The 18,448-nt window shown below is 44.4% G+C and overlaps 2 protein-coding genes across 3 annotated transcripts; one reads left to right on the top strand and one right to left on the bottom strand.

Annotated features, from left to right (window-relative positions):
- Positions 1 to 3,585: 3,585 nt before the first annotated feature.
- Positions 3,586 to 5,615, top strand: EFCAB10 (EF-hand calcium binding domain 10). 2 transcript variants are annotated; one of them, XM_030479817.1, is made up of 4 exons: positions 3,586 to 3,708; positions 4,324 to 4,488; positions 4,750 to 4,834; positions 5,310 to 5,615. In XM_030479817.1, the coding sequence occupies exons 1-4, from the start codon at positions 3,642 to 3,644 to the stop codon at positions 5,344 to 5,346; spliced, it is 354 nt and encodes a 117-aa protein (XP_030335677.1). In that variant the 5' UTR covers positions 3,586 to 3,641; the 3' UTR covers positions 5,347 to 5,615. The 2 variants fall into 2 exon arrangements, with proteins under 2 accessions (XP_030335677.1, XP_030335676.1); XM_030479816.1 differs by having other exon boundaries at positions 3,607 to 4,205.
- On the bottom strand, positions 5,616 to 17,995 carry RINT1 (RAD50 interactor 1). The gene is made up of 15 exons (XM_030479815.1): positions 17,657 to 17,995; positions 17,024 to 17,211; positions 16,442 to 16,637; positions 16,040 to 16,281; positions 15,703 to 15,876; positions 15,476 to 15,625; positions 14,209 to 14,365; positions 12,617 to 12,727; positions 12,192 to 12,417; positions 11,001 to 11,138; positions 10,326 to 10,525; positions 8,567 to 8,781; positions 7,731 to 7,911; positions 7,526 to 7,644; positions 5,616 to 6,297 (listed from the first exon to the last, which is right to left on the bottom strand). Exons 2-15 carry the CDS (start codon positions 17,029 to 17,031, stop codon positions 6,084 to 6,086), a joined length of 2,331 nt encoding a protein of 776 aa, XP_030335675.1. The 5' UTR covers positions 17,032 to 17,211; positions 17,657 to 17,995; the 3' UTR covers positions 5,616 to 6,083.
- Between the last annotated feature and the right edge of the window lie 453 nt (positions 17,996 to 18,448).

Genomic DNA, 18,448 nt, shown 5'->3' with positions numbered 1-18,448 from the left:
CCTTTGCCTTCAGCAAGAGTCCCACCGTGGTTCTAGGATAAAAATGTATTGGGTTTTCAGTCATCTGGCAAGTGGCCAATTCTGTAAGAGAGCTACGTCTCCTGGTATTAAAATAGCATTTTTGTAACCTCCGACTCGGAAACAGTAACTGGAAGGACTTTTCTACTTCCTGATATTTCATTTTTCCCATATATGATTTTTGGTGGCAGGTTTAGTCTTTATTTTGCAGTTGACTGAAGAAAAAAGAAAAAGCCGCTCACAGCTTAGCCTTACGACTGCAGGCTCTTGTTCTTGGGGGCTGGGATGGCACCACAGTGGAGACACAAGTGATGCAGGCTACCTCTGTAGTACAGCAAGGACAATTTGTTGACAGAAGTGCTGCGCAAGCTGAGTGGGGCTCTGCTAGACGTGCTGCTCACGCGTAAGGAAGGGCTGGCTGGGAACGCTGACATTGGTGACAGCCTTGGCAGCAGTGACTAAGAGATAGCAAAGCTGAAGATTCTGAGGTAAGTGAGGAAGTTGAATTGTGACCCTGGAATTCAGGAGAGCAGACTTTGTCTCCTGCAGACATTTTGTTGGCAGAATCCCACAAAAGACTGCCCTAAAGGGCCCGGGGGAGCCAGCTGAAGCACAAGAACAGTCCATTCCGACATGCAGGAAGTTGAGCAGACATGGGAGAAGGTCAGCATGGCTGAATGGGGAACTCCTGACTGTCATCAAATCCGAAAGGCAAGTATACAGCCTGGGGAAGCAGGAGGGGGCTGCACTGGAGGAATACAGAAACGCTGCCTAGGCATGCTGGAGCAGAACTAGGAAAGCCAAAGCTCAGCTGGAGTTGAAATTAGCGAGGGATGTGAAGGACACGCTGTACATTGACATGGAAAGAAGGCTAAGTAAAATGTGTGCCAAGTGACAAAGGACATGGAAACCACCGAGATACACTCAGTGCTGCCTTTGCTTCAGGCTTTAATTGGAAAGGTCTGTGCCCAGATCTTTGGGCAGAGGCTGGGGAGTGAGGTACTACCCACGTAAGAGGAAGCCTGAGCTAAAGACTACTTACCCTGGATCCATGCCAATCTGTGGGGAAAGCTGGGCTCGATTCAAGGCTGCAGGCTGATATCACTGCAAGGCTGCTACCAGCCTTGAAAGATCACGGTGAACAGGGAACAGGGTTTCTAAGGACTGGAAAAAGGCGAATGCAATGCCTGTTTTCAAGACAGACCCAGGGAACTACAGGCTGCTCAGCCCAACCTCAATCCCAGGCACATTATGGAACAAACTCCCCTGAAGCCATGTGCAAACAACATGGATTTACCAAGGGGAAGCTATTCCTGACCAACCTGTTGGCTGCCTGTGATGAAATGACTGGCTTCAAGTACTGACCAGAGAGCAGTGAGTTGTGTTCACTTTGACCTTAGCAAGGCTTTGGCACCATCTGCTTTTGTATTCTTACAGGAAATTGGAGAGATACGGATCCAAGGCAGGGACTGTGAGGTGGGTGGAAAATCAGCTCCACAGCAGGGCCTGGAGGGCTGAGGTGAGCTCTTTGAAGTACAGTTGGTTGGTGGTTACTGGTAACATGCCTCAGGGGTTAATACTGGGCCAGATAATGCTGAAGGGTTTCATTGCCATCCTGGATGCTGGGATGGGTTGTGGACTCATGGATAACAACAAATGGGGGTTAGGGAGGTGATTGATACAGCAGGGGCAGGGCTGTCCTTCAGGGAGCTCAGCAGGCTGGAAAATGGGGCTGACAGGAGCCTCACTGGGTTCATCAGAGGCAAATGCTGTGTCCTATACCCAGGCGGGAGGCAGAGCCCCGGGTCAGAGCAAGTGACCGTGCAGGAAAAGGGGCTGGTGGACAAGCTGAACATGAGCCAGAAAGGGGCCCCTCACTGTGCGGACACTCAGCGCAGCCTCACACAGCAGTGAGGACGTGGGCAGCAGCCAGAGGAGCTGATTGTCACCCGCTGCTCTTAGCACTTGTGAGCCTGCACCTGCAGAACCGCGGCCAGTTTGGGCCCCCACGGTACAAGACGCAGCACACCGGAGTGAGGCTGGGGAGTGCTACCGCCATGGTCAGTAGCTGAAGCATATGATGTATAAGCATATGCTAAAAAACCCATTCAGTTTTAAGACAAGCAGATTAAGGAGGGGAGAGCGGCCTGAGTGCTGTCTTCAGCTACAAGATCATAGATGAGGCAAGACAGTTTTGCTTTTAATGTGTTATTTAATATGTTAGCTGGCTGAATCATAGAACAGTTTGAATTGGAAGGGACCTTAAAGATCATCTAGTTCCAACTCCTGCCACAGGCAGGGACATGGGTGCTTGCAGGAAAAATGAAGCCAGGTGTAAATGATATAAATACGTGATTCATTATCAGAACATTTTTCCAAGGAAATAAACTGTGTTTCCTTAACAGCGGAACAGAATTTAAAAACAAATTATTCCCAGTTGTAAATCAAATTGGGGTTTGCTCTTAGTGATTCTTTTGAACCATTCCTCAGAGAAACACACTTCCATCTGTAATTCCGGTGTTTATTCTTGGAATTCCAGCCTTCAACATATGTATTTCATACTGGTTATCTTTTGTTGACCACTAAAGGAGAAACTTCCTTTGTCAGATGCTGTTTTCCCTGTCCCAAACGCTGCCTCCCTACCTTTCTCTCCAGTCTTTCGTCTGCTTCTTCCTTTCCTGTCTCCCCACCCTTAGGTTCTCATTTTCATCAAAATGAATGTCTTTCTTTATTCCTCTTCTCTGCCCAGCACAGGCTCTATTTCCTTCTCCACACTTCAATCTGCACTTTCTCCCATCACTCTTCTTTAGGACAAAACCTTTGCAAGTCCTTTGCAAATGCTATTGAAAGGTGTAGAAAAGCCAAGTGCGGGGATGGGTGCAGTAACTATGAATTGCATTCCTTGGGAAAAGGAGGTTTCCATCACTGCCAGGTACCTGTCAAGCGCGGGAAGTTACGAACCTACAATTCCTCCATCACTAATTAAGACTGGAAGCAGTCAGAATAATCAGTTTGAAATACTACAGAGCACAGCAGAGCGTGGCGGCACAGTCTCTGCAGTTTCGGATGCTGCCTTTCTCCCACACTTTCTCTAAGGAATCAAAAAAGGTGAATTCTATTAATGTCTTGTGATATTTTAGTTTTGGCAAATAGTTAAATATATGTAGTGCTAGACTTTTCACAGGAACGCCGCTTTGCTTTACTATATGCTCATTTATCATTGTCTATTTTTATTTGGTGCCAGATGGTGATGTCTTTGTAGAGTTGCTTGAATATTTTTTTTTAGTGGGACACAATTATCTTTCTCCTACTCGCAGGGGGTAGCACAACAAAAGGTTCTTTGGTGTCTATTTGTGCGGGCTATGCTGCAAGTCTCAATAATGACTTTTAAATGTAACCCTTCTTAGTTGCTAGTGAGTGGTTTTGCATTATCACGCCAGTGTTCATGACGGGGCTTGGAGCAACCTGCTCTAGTGGAAGGTGTCCCTGCCCATGGCCGTTCTATGTTTCTATGGCTCCACCGAGCACGCACAATCACTAGGTGGCAGCTGAGCATTTCGCTGTCCTCCCGCATGTGCTGGGATTAACCAAGCCCACTCGCAGCAAGGGAGCCCAGATGGCGGATGGTGGACGGGGAGCAGCGCCGGGTGTCGGGTGCATCCCCGCCTGCGGACGGGAATGCGGCTGAAGGCGAGAGACCTGCTTAAACGTTAAAAACAACGCGCGTAGCTCGGTTTCCCCGCGCAGTGCCGCGGCTGCGGCGCGCAGCAGTAACGCGCTGGGAGCGGTGTCCTGGTGCCATCCGGACGAGCCAAGTTTCTGCTTCCCGCTTCCCACCCTCTGGAGCGCGGCGGCGCCAACAGCAGCGCTCCGTGGCCGCAGTGCCTCGCCTCACGCCCCGGGCGGGCTGGGGAGCTCCGGCGAACCGAGCCCAGCCCAGCCCAGCCCCACCTCCGCCTCCTGCTCGCATCGGCTTCCTGCGCCCCGCGTGCGACCAGCTCCCGCCCGCTCCCGGGGCCGGGCTCCCCTCAGGCAGCCCGGGGCGGGGCGGGGCGGGCCAACGGCGGCGGTGTCCCAGCAACGCGGCATGGCGGCGGGCGAGCGGCAGGGCCGCGACTACCTGCAGCGGCACCGGATCCCCGAGCTGCTGCACCGCCTCAGCGCGCTGGTGCTCTACCACAGGCCCGGTGGGCGCCGCGCCGCGGGGCAGGGCGGCCGAGGAGCCCTCGGGAGGGGCGGCGGGAGGGAGAAGCGGGTTCGTGGCCCCCAGGCACGGTGTGAGTGCGCGGAGTTGGTCCCTTGCAGACAGACCACGCGAGTTCCTGGTCCAGGCGCTGGAGAAGGTGAAGGACGGGCGGCGGGCCGAGGGCGAGTACCCGAACCTCATGGACGAGGACAACGTGGTCGCCATGTTCGGCTTGCTGGACGTGGTGGGCCAGGGGCACATAACGGCAGCGCAGCACAGGGAAGGTGCGTCCCGCTGGAGCGGCAGCACGGACCGAATAAACCGTGTCTGTTTGCGCTGAATCCTCAAAACAGGTTCAAAGCTACACATAGATACACTTTAAATGTATCCAGGCATCTGCCTGTGTGCAACCTGGAGCTTAATTGAAAGCTTAAAAAGTTACATATTTTTAAGTTATCTAGCTTTACTTTTTAGTATACGTGGGTCACTTCAAGCTGTTAAATTAATCTTTCAAGGACTTGCATAGGAAATTCTCTTTCCTTTAGCTCTTAAAACTTTGGGACTGAGCACTGAGGATCTGCAGATCGAAGATGATGCGATTATCACACTGGAGGTATTCACGGAGGAAGTGTAAGTTTAACAAAGGGCTCCCCTGGGTGGGGGGTATGCACAGGAGATGTTTTACTGAGATTTATTTTTATTTACAGAACTATATAATTAAAGGACTTGAGTTGCAAGAATTACAGGGGTCAGTTAGTGACCAACCTCACTTGGTTTGCTGTGACCCAAACCATGCTCTGCAGTTTCCTCAAAGCAGACCTCTCAATCACCTGCTCCTCAGGTCTGACAGGCGCCATCAGGGGCTCAAATCCTGATCTAGGACTGTGGCATAGTGACGCAGTGTTGACAGAGGTGGTACCACAGCTGTAGGTGAAACAAGCTCAGAGTTATAACTATTTCTCATGTCAAGGCATGGTTTTAGGGTCAATTTCTTGGTAACTGTTGCAATCTCTGAAAGGAATCAAACTAATAATCCTCACTAATAATAATAAAACTAATAATCCTCATTGTTATGTAACTAAAATTCTCTTTTTTTCTGTCTTAGGAAGAAAAGGATGCTGGAGAGCTGGGCCGTGCATTAGTTTGAGTCTGCTACATGTATTAGAAAAAAGCATCTTGCTTAATTCTTTTCTGAGTAGCTGAGTTTAAGCAGTACCCTCTTTCTCACCCTGCCCTGACAGAGCAACCACCTGAAAAGGACCAATGACAAGAACTTGTTCATGTTTACCACGTAGTGGAGGGGTGGCTTTTGAGAACTGCTTTTCTTAATGCAACACAGTATTTATGTAATGGTTAGGGAGAAACTAAAAAAAAAGTCTGAATAAAGACAACCCATTGATATATTCCTTCATTCCTTCCTTCTCTGTTCAAGTTTATACACATTTTAATACAGAACACCCATTACCTGGGATGTAGAGATGTAAAACATCTGTAAAGGTGAAGTAAAGGTGGACAAGATCATAGGGAAGAGTTGCCCACATCATACACAGATGTATTCACAGCACTCTGTGCTCCTTAGAATGATGTTACAGCACACGCATTGGCAGGGCAGACATACACTCCTTCAAGATGAAGTCAGTTTTAGCTCCTAAATGCACTGGCAAGGTGGCTGTGGAAAAGATCTGTGCGGTTGGAAACCAACGCAGTCCCATTTTGAAATATTTTTAAAGCTGTGTACAACAAGGAGTAAGATTAGATTTAAACCAGTCGCTCAGCACACAGCACTGAAAAACCAAGCAGCGTATTACAACATACTAGTTTTGCTTTTGTTTGAAATAAGCAATGTAGACCAAGCTATCAAGCATTTCTGAAGAAGTCTTTATTTTCCTGTGTTTGGCCAACTGGCTCTCAAGTTGAGAAGAATCTCAACATCCTGCTGTGCTAATTTGTAAACTCCAAGTTCATTTAGTGCTGCTGTTGCAGAGGGTTGGTTTGGCTTAAACGTCTCATTGTCTGCAGCTGACTGCAGTACATCCTTCAGAAGCAAGGCAGAGCCTACATTCAGGTTCAGGATAATGCAGGCTTCTTTTATGCTAGAGAAAAAAGAAAGTTATATGGATTAATACAAGAAGCACCCATGAAATACACTTTATTTTGTGCACCCAGTGATTAACAAAAAAACCTCCATGGACTTCTGAAAAGGCTTCAAAGTACTGAACTGAAAAGTACTGCTTAGATCAAGGCAAACAGTGTATTTGTTCCCACTGTCTAAGCCTTTTCCCTTATGTATGTGTATTTCCTAAGCATCAGTGTTTTGCCTCCCAGTTCTCTGCATGGCTTTTACCTCTTTTTTTTCCACCAGCATTACAAATACAGAACAGAATTTACCACTTAACCTGTCTACCTTCCCTATCTGCATTTTCCCTAAGATAATTAGCACCTTCTTACTCGGTGTATTTTAAGAGCACAGTTTAACAGACAGTTGCTGGAATCTGAACATTTCCCCTAATTAATACCATCAGGGAGCAAACCGATCCCCTGTCTTTGTCACATTGGTTCTAGTCTAAATGTGACAGCCAGCCATGCACCCATTGTGCATTACTTTTTACGGTTCCTTTGTGCATCTGTTTGTTTCCTCTTATGCTGGGAATAATACATATCAACTACCTTTATGAAGGTGATGTGCTCAAGAAAGAAAGACTTCAACCTGAAGATGCTAAGTGAATGTTCCAGTTAAAAATGCCAATATGGAATCTTTGTCTTCAAATGTTCAAGACTGAATGCCATGCTCCATACTGATTTGAAAACACCAAGGTTTCTGCCCCAGTTACCACAGGAGTTCAGCACTGGACTCTCGAGAAGACTGTGGGCTATTTGAAAATGACTATCCACAAAGAAGGTAGCTTCCTCTCATGGATGAAAGCAACCAGACAGCTATGCAAGGCAATTCTGAGCAGGACCATAGTTTAAAGTAGTCCTTCTTTTAACAATAAGGTTTAGTGTTGTAATTACATCTTTGAGTAGTTCCTTGGGCCCCACTTTCGGAAGTCTGTGGTATTTATATTCCTTCCATGAGTTAATTTATCTAGACATCCTGACTGCACAGAATGCTCCAGCACACAAGCCACAGCCCACTGCTGCCTGAGTACATGCTGCAGAATCAAAACCTTCCTAGCTGTAAACACTGGAAGCTCAAATGATCCACACATTTTAAGTGTGGATCAAAACTACCTGAAAAAATCTCGGTGATACATAGAACATGTGTATTCACCTGGACATTCACTTTTGAAACACCAATGGATCAGAAGTTTGCCTACTTACTGCTTGAAGTAGTTTTCTGGCCTCTTGCAGTAGTGTGAAAATAAAGGGAACAGATTCCTGCTCATGTCAAACTGGAGCTGGGCTGCTCCTCCTTCATTGAAATGATTTGCCATAATTATCTGCAAACACAGAGAGGTGCATCCACCTGTTTACGGCAGCCACTGACACCCACCTGCACTGCAGAGCTCGTTTTGCTGATACCTACTTCCTGATAGATGTATATATCCACTTTCTCCGCAAGCATTTGCCAGAAAATCTTGAACAGCGAGTGGCAGAGCTGCTGTTCCAGTTGCAGCAAGCGGTCCCGCAGGGTCAGCAACATTGGGCAAGCTGTGCTCGACAGAGACATCACTGCTTGCTCTGCTTGAGATGGCAAAGACAACCACCTGAAAGAAATCACCACGCTCAAGTCATTATAATGAAATTATTCATATGACAACAGCTGAAGGTAAAATTATCCTTTAAAAAAATCTTACCTACTTACAACGGTTCAGAGAGTTCTCCTTTCCCATTTCAAATCTAACAGTAATCACAGCCTACTGCTATGTTTAAATTTCATTTAATATTAAACTCATGCTGGAGTTATCAATCTCAGAACATGCCATTCACAGAAACTCCATCTAATCTAGAAAATCATGGAGGATTTGTATGCCTTTTATGAAGTACTTCAGAAATTCTACTCCAGAGCAAACACTCAAGAAGCCCTATGAGTCTGGGAAGACAGAACAGTTATTACAGGCCACTTCGCATTAACTCTTTAGTACTACTACAAAGAAAGTAATTCTTGTCCAAACTAGAGGGATCCAGAATTCTTCCCAGGGTTTTTAAGCTAATGCACCCACTAATTGTGGAACTACTTAAGAAAATGCAGCATTAAAATAAAGTAAATGTTAAAGAGAACTTTACCAAACTTACTACCCTGTGCCATTCCTACTCAGGAAAATAACTGTGCCTGTTAGGCACTCCTGCCTTTATTTACCTCAGTATTTTTAACAGGAAACAATACTGTAATATGGAAAGAGAGTAAGCAGATGGAATCACCTCTCTTTTTTGTACAGCTTCGCAGCATCTTTGACCTCTCTGAAGACATGATCTACCTGACGAGTCAGCATGTCGTGCTTCAGGCGTTCCAGGAGGTTAATCATTTCATCAAAGACGGAGCTCTCCATCGAAGCCAGCTGCCCTAGCTGGAGCTTACTGACAGCATTGCTTTCCACGTGAACCTCCAGTTCGGCCTGCTGGAGCTGCAAGAAGAACTAGAGAAACAAAGCCAGGTCTGAGTACCTCAGAAAATAATCCTACCACTGGAACTGTCCATTGGTACTTCAATAGGCACAGCTCTAGAAAACACTCTCTGACACACTTTATAAACTTAAAATTCTAAAGATTTAAAAAATACTTCCTTATCTTTCCCCTTGGCCCTGATTTAGTGAAAAACAAAACATGGTGGTTTAATCCTAGTGGAACTGAGATGAGTTTCTCAGTTTCTCATAGCCAATAGGTAATCGAATAGATCTAAAGAAATACTCAGAAGATATTTTAAGATTGACAGCAGAATGCTTTTAAAAGAACTGATTTTGTCCTTATCAATGTTTGCAAAAGTAAACTAGAATCTTTAATTGTAATTTGTTTTAGAAATAATCATTCACTAAATAGTAAGTTTCCTGGGCTGACAGCAGCAAGAAATCAGAATTTAATATGACATAGTGATAACAACTTGTCGGGTTTGCTATTAAGCAGATCAAGACACTTAGGTAGGCACAGCTGTACAGGATGAAGGCTGCTGTCCTGTCAAGTCAAGATTATCCACTGCTAGAGCTGAAGTTGCCTGTGAAGACAAAAAGAATTGAAAGGCTGCCCAGCCTGTGTTGCACAATACCTATTTCTACACACATCATGTGTAACAGTTTTTTTGACCTTTTGTACCCATAACCATAGAAAAGCTGAAATGCTACAGCATGGCCATGCTGCCACCAGGCTTTTATCATAGAATCCCAGAAAGGTTTGGGTTGGAAGGGATCTTAAAGGTCATCTGGTTCCAACCCCCTGCCATGGGCAGGGCCACCTTCCACTAGACCAGGTTGCTCCAACCTGGCCTTGAACACTGCCAGGGATGGGGCAGCCACAGCTTCTCTGGGCAACCTGTGCCAGCACCTCAGCACCCTCATAGTGAAGAATTTCTTCCTAATGTCTAATCTAAATCTCTTCTCTGTCAGTTTAAAGCCATTGACCCTTGTCCTACCACCACATGCCCCTGTAAAAAGTCCCTCTCCAGATTTCTTGTAGGCTCCCTTATTATGTAGCAAAATAACCAATTTCCAGTTATCAGCGAGTGGCTTTTCTGAGCAGCACCTGTAACGTGTTGCAAGGCAGGTCCCCACGCTGGATCCATTTAAGCTGACCTGCCATGGGAACCATTCAAACACCATGCATAGGCTGCTGCACACACTTCAGCATCAATGAATACTGGTCAGAGATCTCCAAAATCAACTTACTATTTTTCACAATACAAAGCATGTAAAGGAGATTACTTCTCTTGTCTGTTCAGATTATTCCATTCCCCAGGCTCTCTCTGCCTTTCCTTAGAAAGTCTGTAATTAATGCAGCGTAGATCTCCAACAATAATCTGTCCTTATTTATACATCTTTTATTAAATCTGAATTTACATCTCATTCTATTTTTTCAGTAATTAATTCTTCTGAATACACTTGGATAAACAGTGCTGAAAAGAAAATATTTGTTATGAAACAAACATCCAAAGTCCATTTTTTCCATTTTTCTAAGTAACACAATTACTTACTACATTGTCAGCCCAGTCTGCCAACACTGTTGCTATGTAGTTAACAGCATTGAGGATCGCGCAGTATCGGAATCCTAAGGAAGCTCTAGTCTCTTCCTTCATTACTTGAGTTAATCGTATCCTGAAATCATCAACTAACTCCTTCTGTAGGCCCAGGAACTGTAGTTTCCTGGAAGCTGTTGGAAGGTTCTTATACCTGTCTGGAAAGACATTAATAAAATGTTTTTAAGTTTTTCAACACTAAATAAAAGCTTCTCAAAAAGAAACATTTAAAAATAAACTTCCTTGCTCTTATGATCTGTTCCGAGGAAGCAGATGTTAATGGCTTCTAAACCATCACAGATTCAAAAGGAATAGTAGGGGGTTTTTTTTATCACTGCATTGCAACAAATCATATTCTCTCAAGTATGACCAAGTTTTAATATGCTAATAATTTAAAAATATGTTTTATATTTATTTAGTAACCATGTCACAAGCTGAAGATTGTTCATACTTGAGTTATTGTCCAAAATACAAAATGAACAGGGAATTTTTTATCAAACTACAAACATCACAACTTTGCAATGTTATTTGGTGACTACTGCTCACAATGGATATTTGGTAAAGAGCTCTGTCAGCTGAAGGGGTTTTACTATTCATTACAATGAAGAGCAATGCTCATGGATTAGTAATTACCTGTTATAACTAACAAGAGAGTCATAAAAGTTTCGGCACAGTCTGGGACTTTCATTTCATCTACATCAGTGATGTCTTTGTACTGCGATACCCACGCAGCCTCTGAGGAAAGCATGGAGTCCATTTTCTGAAGAGCAACTGAGATGCACAAAACTTGTAAATTGGTCAAGTCTTTAAAGAAAAACATCAAACAAACAACAGCAACACCAATAAAATCTAACAGCCCCCCACCCCTCTAAAATATATAAACATCTATGTTATCTCCAGTAAGCTGAATTCTACATTTTTGGGTTGTAAAAACTACTGATGACTGGCTTCATACAAACCAGCTTCAATGTGTCTGTATTTGCAATGCTGTTAACAGCTACATCACAGTTGATTGGGGGGGGGCTGTCTGGGGTTTAATAGCTGGCTTGCTCCTTTCCAATATATTTCCTCTTAATTTCTCAAAAATTAATACCCTTCCCCTATTTCAATTTAAAGTCCAACCTCACGTAGATACAATGTTTGTCTAAAACTAAGCCTACTGGATTTCATACAGCTTAGGGGCAACAGTCCCACAACCAGAGAGGCACTATTAGAGTCTAACCAATTTTTAATCAAAACCACTGAATGGTTTGGGTTGGAAAGGACCTTAAAGCTCCCTGACACGGGCAGTAGCACCTTCCACTAGACCAGGTTGTTCCAAGCTCCATCCAACCTGGCCTTGAACACTGCCAGGGATGGGGCAGCCACAGCTTCTCTGGGCAACCTGTTCCAGCGCCTCAGCACTCTCACAATAAAGAGTTTCTTCCTAATATCAAATATAAATCTCCCCTCTTTCAGTTTAAAGCCATTCTCCGTGGTCCTATCACTACTTGTTCTTACAATAGACATGATTTATACATAATAGTATCTGTTTTCTTCTTCAAATAAAATTGGAGGATCCATGCTTATGACAGTAAATCTAGACATATGGCCCAAGCGTACGCTTTTGAGGCTCAAAAGCCAAAAGACAGAGAACTAAAATTCTGACTTTTCTCATCAAATCTTGTTATTTTTAGGACACTATCACAGAGTATAAAAATACACATCTTATGTAGCAGCCCTGTCCAAGTGATTTACCCTATTTGAGAAGCCTGTTTGTGTAAGCAAACACATACTTTCTGATTGTGCAATATAAAAGCCAACGAAATCCATTGCAAGTCTTACATTTCTTTTCCACTGTTAGCCACCTTTGGAAGCAGGATTCTTCTGACAGAATATGCATGCAACTGGGCAAGCTGCTGAGATAACCATGAACGCTGTATAACTCTCTCTCAAATAGAAGTACCTCATCCACCAGGTGACAAAAGAGCGTATCATCATACAACAGGCACGGAATATCAGCAGCCAGCTTCTCCAAAATCAGCATAACCAGAGCACGAGAGAATTCAAGCTTTTGAAAGAAACAAGTGAGTAAAACGTCAGAGATAGGAAGTACTGACATGTGCAAACATGTACATAACAAACCACTACTGGACTGAGTGAAGTCTTGCCACATACTCAGTGAAAGCAGTGGAAGTGGGGCTTACACAAGCATGTGTCAGAAGCAAGACTTACACATTCACACATACAGAACCCATGGAAGTGCTCACCCCAGCATTCACTGAAGATCCTGCCTTGTCCAGAATTGGCTGGATTTTGTCATCAAGGAACTTTGCATGATTTCCAATCCACATGAGCACTTGTGTTAGATACCACTCAGGCTTAGTTAAAAAAAAAAAAAAGGAAATGATTAAAAGCATCCAAACAACATTTATTCAAATTATACTAATATATATTAAGACAAACTTATGAAAATACCAGTCTCTTTCCCTGCCTTCTCTTGATCTTGGATCACACGAGTCTTTCACCATGTTTTATTTAGCTTTGATTTTTCATAAAAGCAGCATCAGAGAAGTATTTCTGGATTTGAATTGCTTTAAATGAACCAATTATTCCGTTTCTTCTCAAGCGAAAGCTCTATTTTTTTTATCTCCCTCCTCTCTACTGCTTTTCTTACTCCTAAGTTCTCCTTTTCTGCTTCATATATTGCCTCCAGCTCTTCTGTTGTCTTTATTTCTTGGTACAGCAAGAAGGAGGCACTCCTGATAAGAATCTTCCCAGTAGCTCTGTTCTTACTGTCCTTGTACCCCACCTCAACCCCACCTTCCGCCTGGAAGCAGGGAATCTATCACCTTCTCCTTTCACATTTTAATGCCTTTAAGCTTTTCAGTTTCCACACCTGAAAATTTGGGCTGCAGTTTTTGATGACCTGATCTGACACTCTATCATCCATAAACCTTTCTTCACAAAGTTTTTAGCAAAATGGCTGCTCACCTGATGTTCCTCACAAATTTCATCTCTTGAATATAATTTTCCCATTTGCTTATGAAATAATTTTGATCATGTCTAAAAAAATCCTCTTCCCCACAAATATACGTAACATTATTTGAAACAGGACTGGAGTAGCAACTATCAAGATTGCAAATATATTTACATTTACCCAAGACTGTTAACACAAGTTGCACAGACTTGTACAACTGAACTGTTACAAAACAGGTCTAAAACCCTGCTCCTGATGTATTACAGCAACATTAATGCATTGAAACCTGTTCTAGTGATAGCTCTCACATTAAAATCCTCGATCTTTGAAGATAATTCATACAAAAAGTGAGTCAGTTTCCAACTGGTAAACTGGACATCTCTGGTTGTATGTCAATTTAAATAAATGTAACCCAAGAAACTAACGATACATCAGTGCTTTTAGACTTATCACGTTTTATATACTAACAGTTGAATCCGCCATGTTCAGTTACATGAAGGCAGCAAAACACAGTGCCAAGAACCAAAGTCACAGCTTTGTACAGCCTTTGAGTGCAGAACCGTTTGCAAGGAGACAGAAGAAATGAATGAGAACTTCTGCAGTGCCAGGAGTCAGCCTAAGGGTGTCATAACACTTTCTAAAAGATCTGGGCAAGGGGGAAATATCGCCTGGCCTAGACAAAATGCTTATGCCTCTGAAAGGTCTCCATATGCTACCCTGGTATGGGTCCACACTTATGCAGGCACAGAACTGCAGAGTTTTGAAGAACCTTAATTTCAGAAAGGGAAGTGTTAAAGCCATACAATGTAAATACAGCAATCTATTTGCTGCTTAAACAAGCCATTTAAAACACCCAAACAGTCAGACTGCTTTCTCCCATACCTTGTTTAAAACATTGGTTTGTTTGTTTCCAGTGAAATGGTACTTGAATCTTTTCTGAAGAGGATTCAGCATGATCTGTATCGGAAGGATTATTGGTGGTGATGGGGGTAAAGAGTACTTTTCTGGCAGCTGTTTAGGTTTGGTTAACAGTTCATCTCTAAGTTTGACAGTCAAGGATGAATTTAAGTGTTTCAATTCTCCTAGCATCATCATTTCAATAAAATTGGTTTATAAAAATCAACATTTCTTAGTTCTACCTCATGGGCTGAAGGCATTCAATACAATTCCTCAAATGCAAGGGATACTCAAAGTATTTAAGCTTATATAATATTAAACACAACTCAGGCCGTTAAGGTTTATTTATTCAATGACAACACAAGCCACTTATGTCAGCTTGATTTAGGAAACTCCTGTCATTAAAAAAGAACACAAAAAACCAGCACTATCAGTACCAAACACAGGGGCTGTCCAAGAGACATGCTTATTCATATTCATTAAAGGAGAATAAAAGACTCATAAGACTAATAAATGCAATACATCATTTCCCATTTTCATGTAACTGGTTTAAGGGACCCAGGCTGCCAGACCAAAACTGTTACCAACGCAGGGCTGTGCAGAATGGCCCTGCATCTTCCCACTCCAGGATAAAAGAAATAGCCACAATCACTCCAGGAAAAACTGCTTGGTTGAGCTTTACTTAATTCACAAAATAATGGAACTGAGGGAGCAGCGGTGCCTCCTGATTAACCTCAAAGGCAGATCACTGGTGCTGCACAAGGAAAATCCTTTTGTAGTCTCCCCTTGTTGCAAAGTCTCCTTCTGAAACATGCATCTATAGCTTTCCCTCTTTTCCTTCTAGGATGGGACATATTGAAGTGATTAAGGCTGATTTCAAATAAGGCTAAGAAAAGCATTAACTGTGTAAAATAAAACATACACCACCTTTTTTTCCACTAACATGGATAACCTTACTGAAGCATGTAAGGCCTGATCCTCATGAAACCTGAATTGTCAGCTACCAGGAGATCACTACATCTGATGACTTGGAGGTACAGTGTTGCTACTGCCAAAAAGGACAAACTTGGCACCTAGCACTTTCTAAACAAACAAACAAAAAACATTCTAACATTAGTAAAAAAGTAACATAGATTCAAATTATCTTCTGTCTTTAGGGAGAACAAACTTTTAAATAATCCTCTTTGAGAATGTGCATATCTTGACATTTATTATTCTTGCCAAAATACACCACAGCTATTTAAAAGGATACGAGGTTTGCAATTTCAGAAGCTGACAAAACAACATCTCCAGGTTGTTGTACACATCAGGAGCACTGGCTGGAGCAGGAAGGCCAAATGCCTGAGACTGTGGTGGCCCCACAAACGGCCAGCAGAGCTGGGTTAGGACCTCTTCAAAGTCACTGCAACACAAGAGAAGCACTTTAACACAGACTCAGAGTACAACACAAAGACAAGGGAGAAACAGTACATCTCCTACCTCGACAACTTGTCCTTCAGAATTTTATGCCAGAATTTAACAGTGGATCTCATAAAAGCAAGCAGGTGAGAACAAGATGACTTCTGAAGTTTAATATCCAGTTCTGCCATGAATGCAAGAGTACTGGCTGCCTCTGGAACGTTGTTGGTCATCAGGTACTGCTGAATGCTATCACTATAAAATACAAGAAAATCAAGGCAAAAAAATCATTAAAGGTAACAAAAAATAATCATTTATATATTGAAAAATGAAGATAGAAAACTTTCTCAAATCTAAAACATTTTAATGACGGGACAAACTAGTCTCAGAACATATAAGTAGTACTCAGAAAGTTCACCTCAGCTCTTCTATTCGTGAAATCCATTTAAGATAGGCCAAGTGCCGTTCAATCTCTTCCACTTGACTAATCAGTACATGGAGCTCCTCCATCCAGAGCTGAGCTTTCTCTAAGTGGCTACTGACTGACTCAGACAGAAGCGTTTCTTCCTCTAGAAGCCGACTCAGAGACTTTTTAGAATCTTCTGCATTCTTCAAGGCATTCTGGATTCTTTTAGGGACTTCTGATGAAACTGTAAGGACCTACATTCACAGAGAAGTATTGGGTCTGACATAAAAAACTGCACTATGTAGAGCAGTACCATTTCAGATATTAATACATCACTTTAATGAAGTTGAATTCATTTAATCAGTCATAGACCATATACAGAAGGGGAGCAGGGGGGGGAAGAATGATGCCTACCTGTTCTTCTAACTGCTTTTTATTCTCAGATAGCTTATCAATAAGGTTGTCTAGCTTCCTCAGAGAATCATAGTCATTTCCAACTTCTCTTTCCACAAATTCAGAAACATAGTATGGGATATCACAGTGATCTAGATCTCTGGTGACTTCTTTCTTTCCAACAGCAATGGCTGCCATGTCTTCTTTCTCTGCAACACTGATTGTACAGTTGTTAATTGGTCACCACTAAGACAACACAAACAACTATTCATCTACTGAGGACCCGAACTCCATGAAAAGCTGGGCACTTCAGTGTACACTGAAACTTAAATAACACAGACAAGAAATACCCTGGACGATTTGCTGGCCTAATTCTTAGCTGGGGTATGATAAAATCTTGCTTACACATCCAACTGGTGATTTATCATACTACTAAAGACAAACATGCCTGTTAATTTCTTCCTTCCCCTAAAGTGTGCATTTTATTAAAAACAGTACAATATACATGTAGTTTCTACATAAGCAATATAGAGAACTTAATGAAAAATACTGGAAGAAGCATTTTTGTAAAATACAAAGGAAGATGACAACATTCTGCTTTACCTTTTCATAGTTTAGGATGTTCCAGAGATATCAGCTGATCACTGACGTATTACTAGCAGAGTATCCAGGTTTTACAACAATTTGTAAAGCAAAAGCATCACTGAAATATACTGTGTGGGTTTTCTTATAAATAACGGAAGAGTCACATGCTGATCCACAGCTTTGGCAGCATCCAGAGAAAACCAGACCTGAAATTGAGAGGATGAGCATGTACAGTGAAACAAACACATAACTACGAGTGTTTGGCTCGTTCGATTCTCAACTTCCAAAACAGTATTTAAAAATGAAATTTATACACTTGCACTTTATCTGCTCCAAGCTTTAATTAAGCAAAAACCCCTATTAAACAAACAGGGAAGTGTGAGAAAACAGTGCAGCTGATGAGCCAAAGCTGGAGAAGCGATAGAGAGCACCAGGAAGAACAGACTGGGAGACCGAGGAAGAAGTGAATAAAGAAAACAAAGCAGTAAGAAGCACCGTGCTGTCTGCAGCAATGAAACCACCACCGCAAAACACTGCTGACCCAGCGGTGCTCTCTTCCTACTAGAGGTAAGGGTGAGGATACAGGACGAAGGACAGGACACTCAGCATCCTCCAGTCACCTCCCGCCCAAGCGCGCAGCCCTACACCCACCTTCGCCACGGGCCTGCCCTTCCCTAGGAGCTCCGGGAGGCTCCGCGGGCCCGGGGCGGCCCCTGCCGCGCACAGCCCGGGCGGCGCGACCGAGCAGCCCCTTCCCCGCCAGCGGCTCGCTCAGTGCTTCTCCTCCCGCTCCGGGCTCCGGGCTCCGGCCCCCGGGGCAGCGCTTGGCACTCGCCGGCTCCCCGCGGTGCTCCCGCCCGCTGTCGCGGTGGCGGCCGCGGCCCCGGTCCCGGTCCCAGTCCCGGTCCCGCCGCGTCCCCTCAGCGCCGCGCCAGCCCCGCTCCGCCCCGCTGCGTCAGCAGCCCCCGGCCGCGCAGGGCGCAGGCGCGCTGAGACCGCCCCCATCCAGTCCCCGCGTCCCGGTGCGGCGCCGCCGCAGTGACGGGTGCACTCCGCCCGCATGCGTGGGGCAGCGGCGGCAGGGGGGGCGCCCCCGCTGCGGGGAGGGTTCGGCCGGGCCGGGCCGGGCCGGGCCGGGCCGGGCCCGGCCGGGCCCGGCCGGGCCCGGGTGAGTGCGAGAAGCAGCTGGGGACGCGCGGCCCCGCAGCCTCCGTGGCGCCCGAGGCGCGGCCCCTCCTGAGGGCCCTCGAGGCAGGCAACTGAGCAGCGGTGAGCGGCAGCTGCGGACACGGCTTCAGCAACACGAGAGTGTTGTTTGGTTTAGAAAGAGGCTGAAAATGCAACGTCTTTTCAGAACAGGTTTATAATAACATGGGGCTTTCTCCTGGGAGAAGCCCAACTCATTCCCTGCCGGCAATGGGCAGATGAGATATGTAAAGAAAG

This window comes from Strigops habroptila, chromosome 3, assembly GCF_004027225.2.
Source record: "Strigops habroptila isolate Jane chromosome 3, bStrHab1.2.pri, whole genome shotgun sequence".
In the NCBI taxonomy this organism is placed as follows: Eukaryota; Metazoa; Chordata; class Aves; order Psittaciformes; family Psittacidae; genus Strigops; species Strigops habroptila.
Note: the sequence above shows the minus strand (reverse complement) of the source record. Positions and strands in the feature narration are given on the sequence as shown.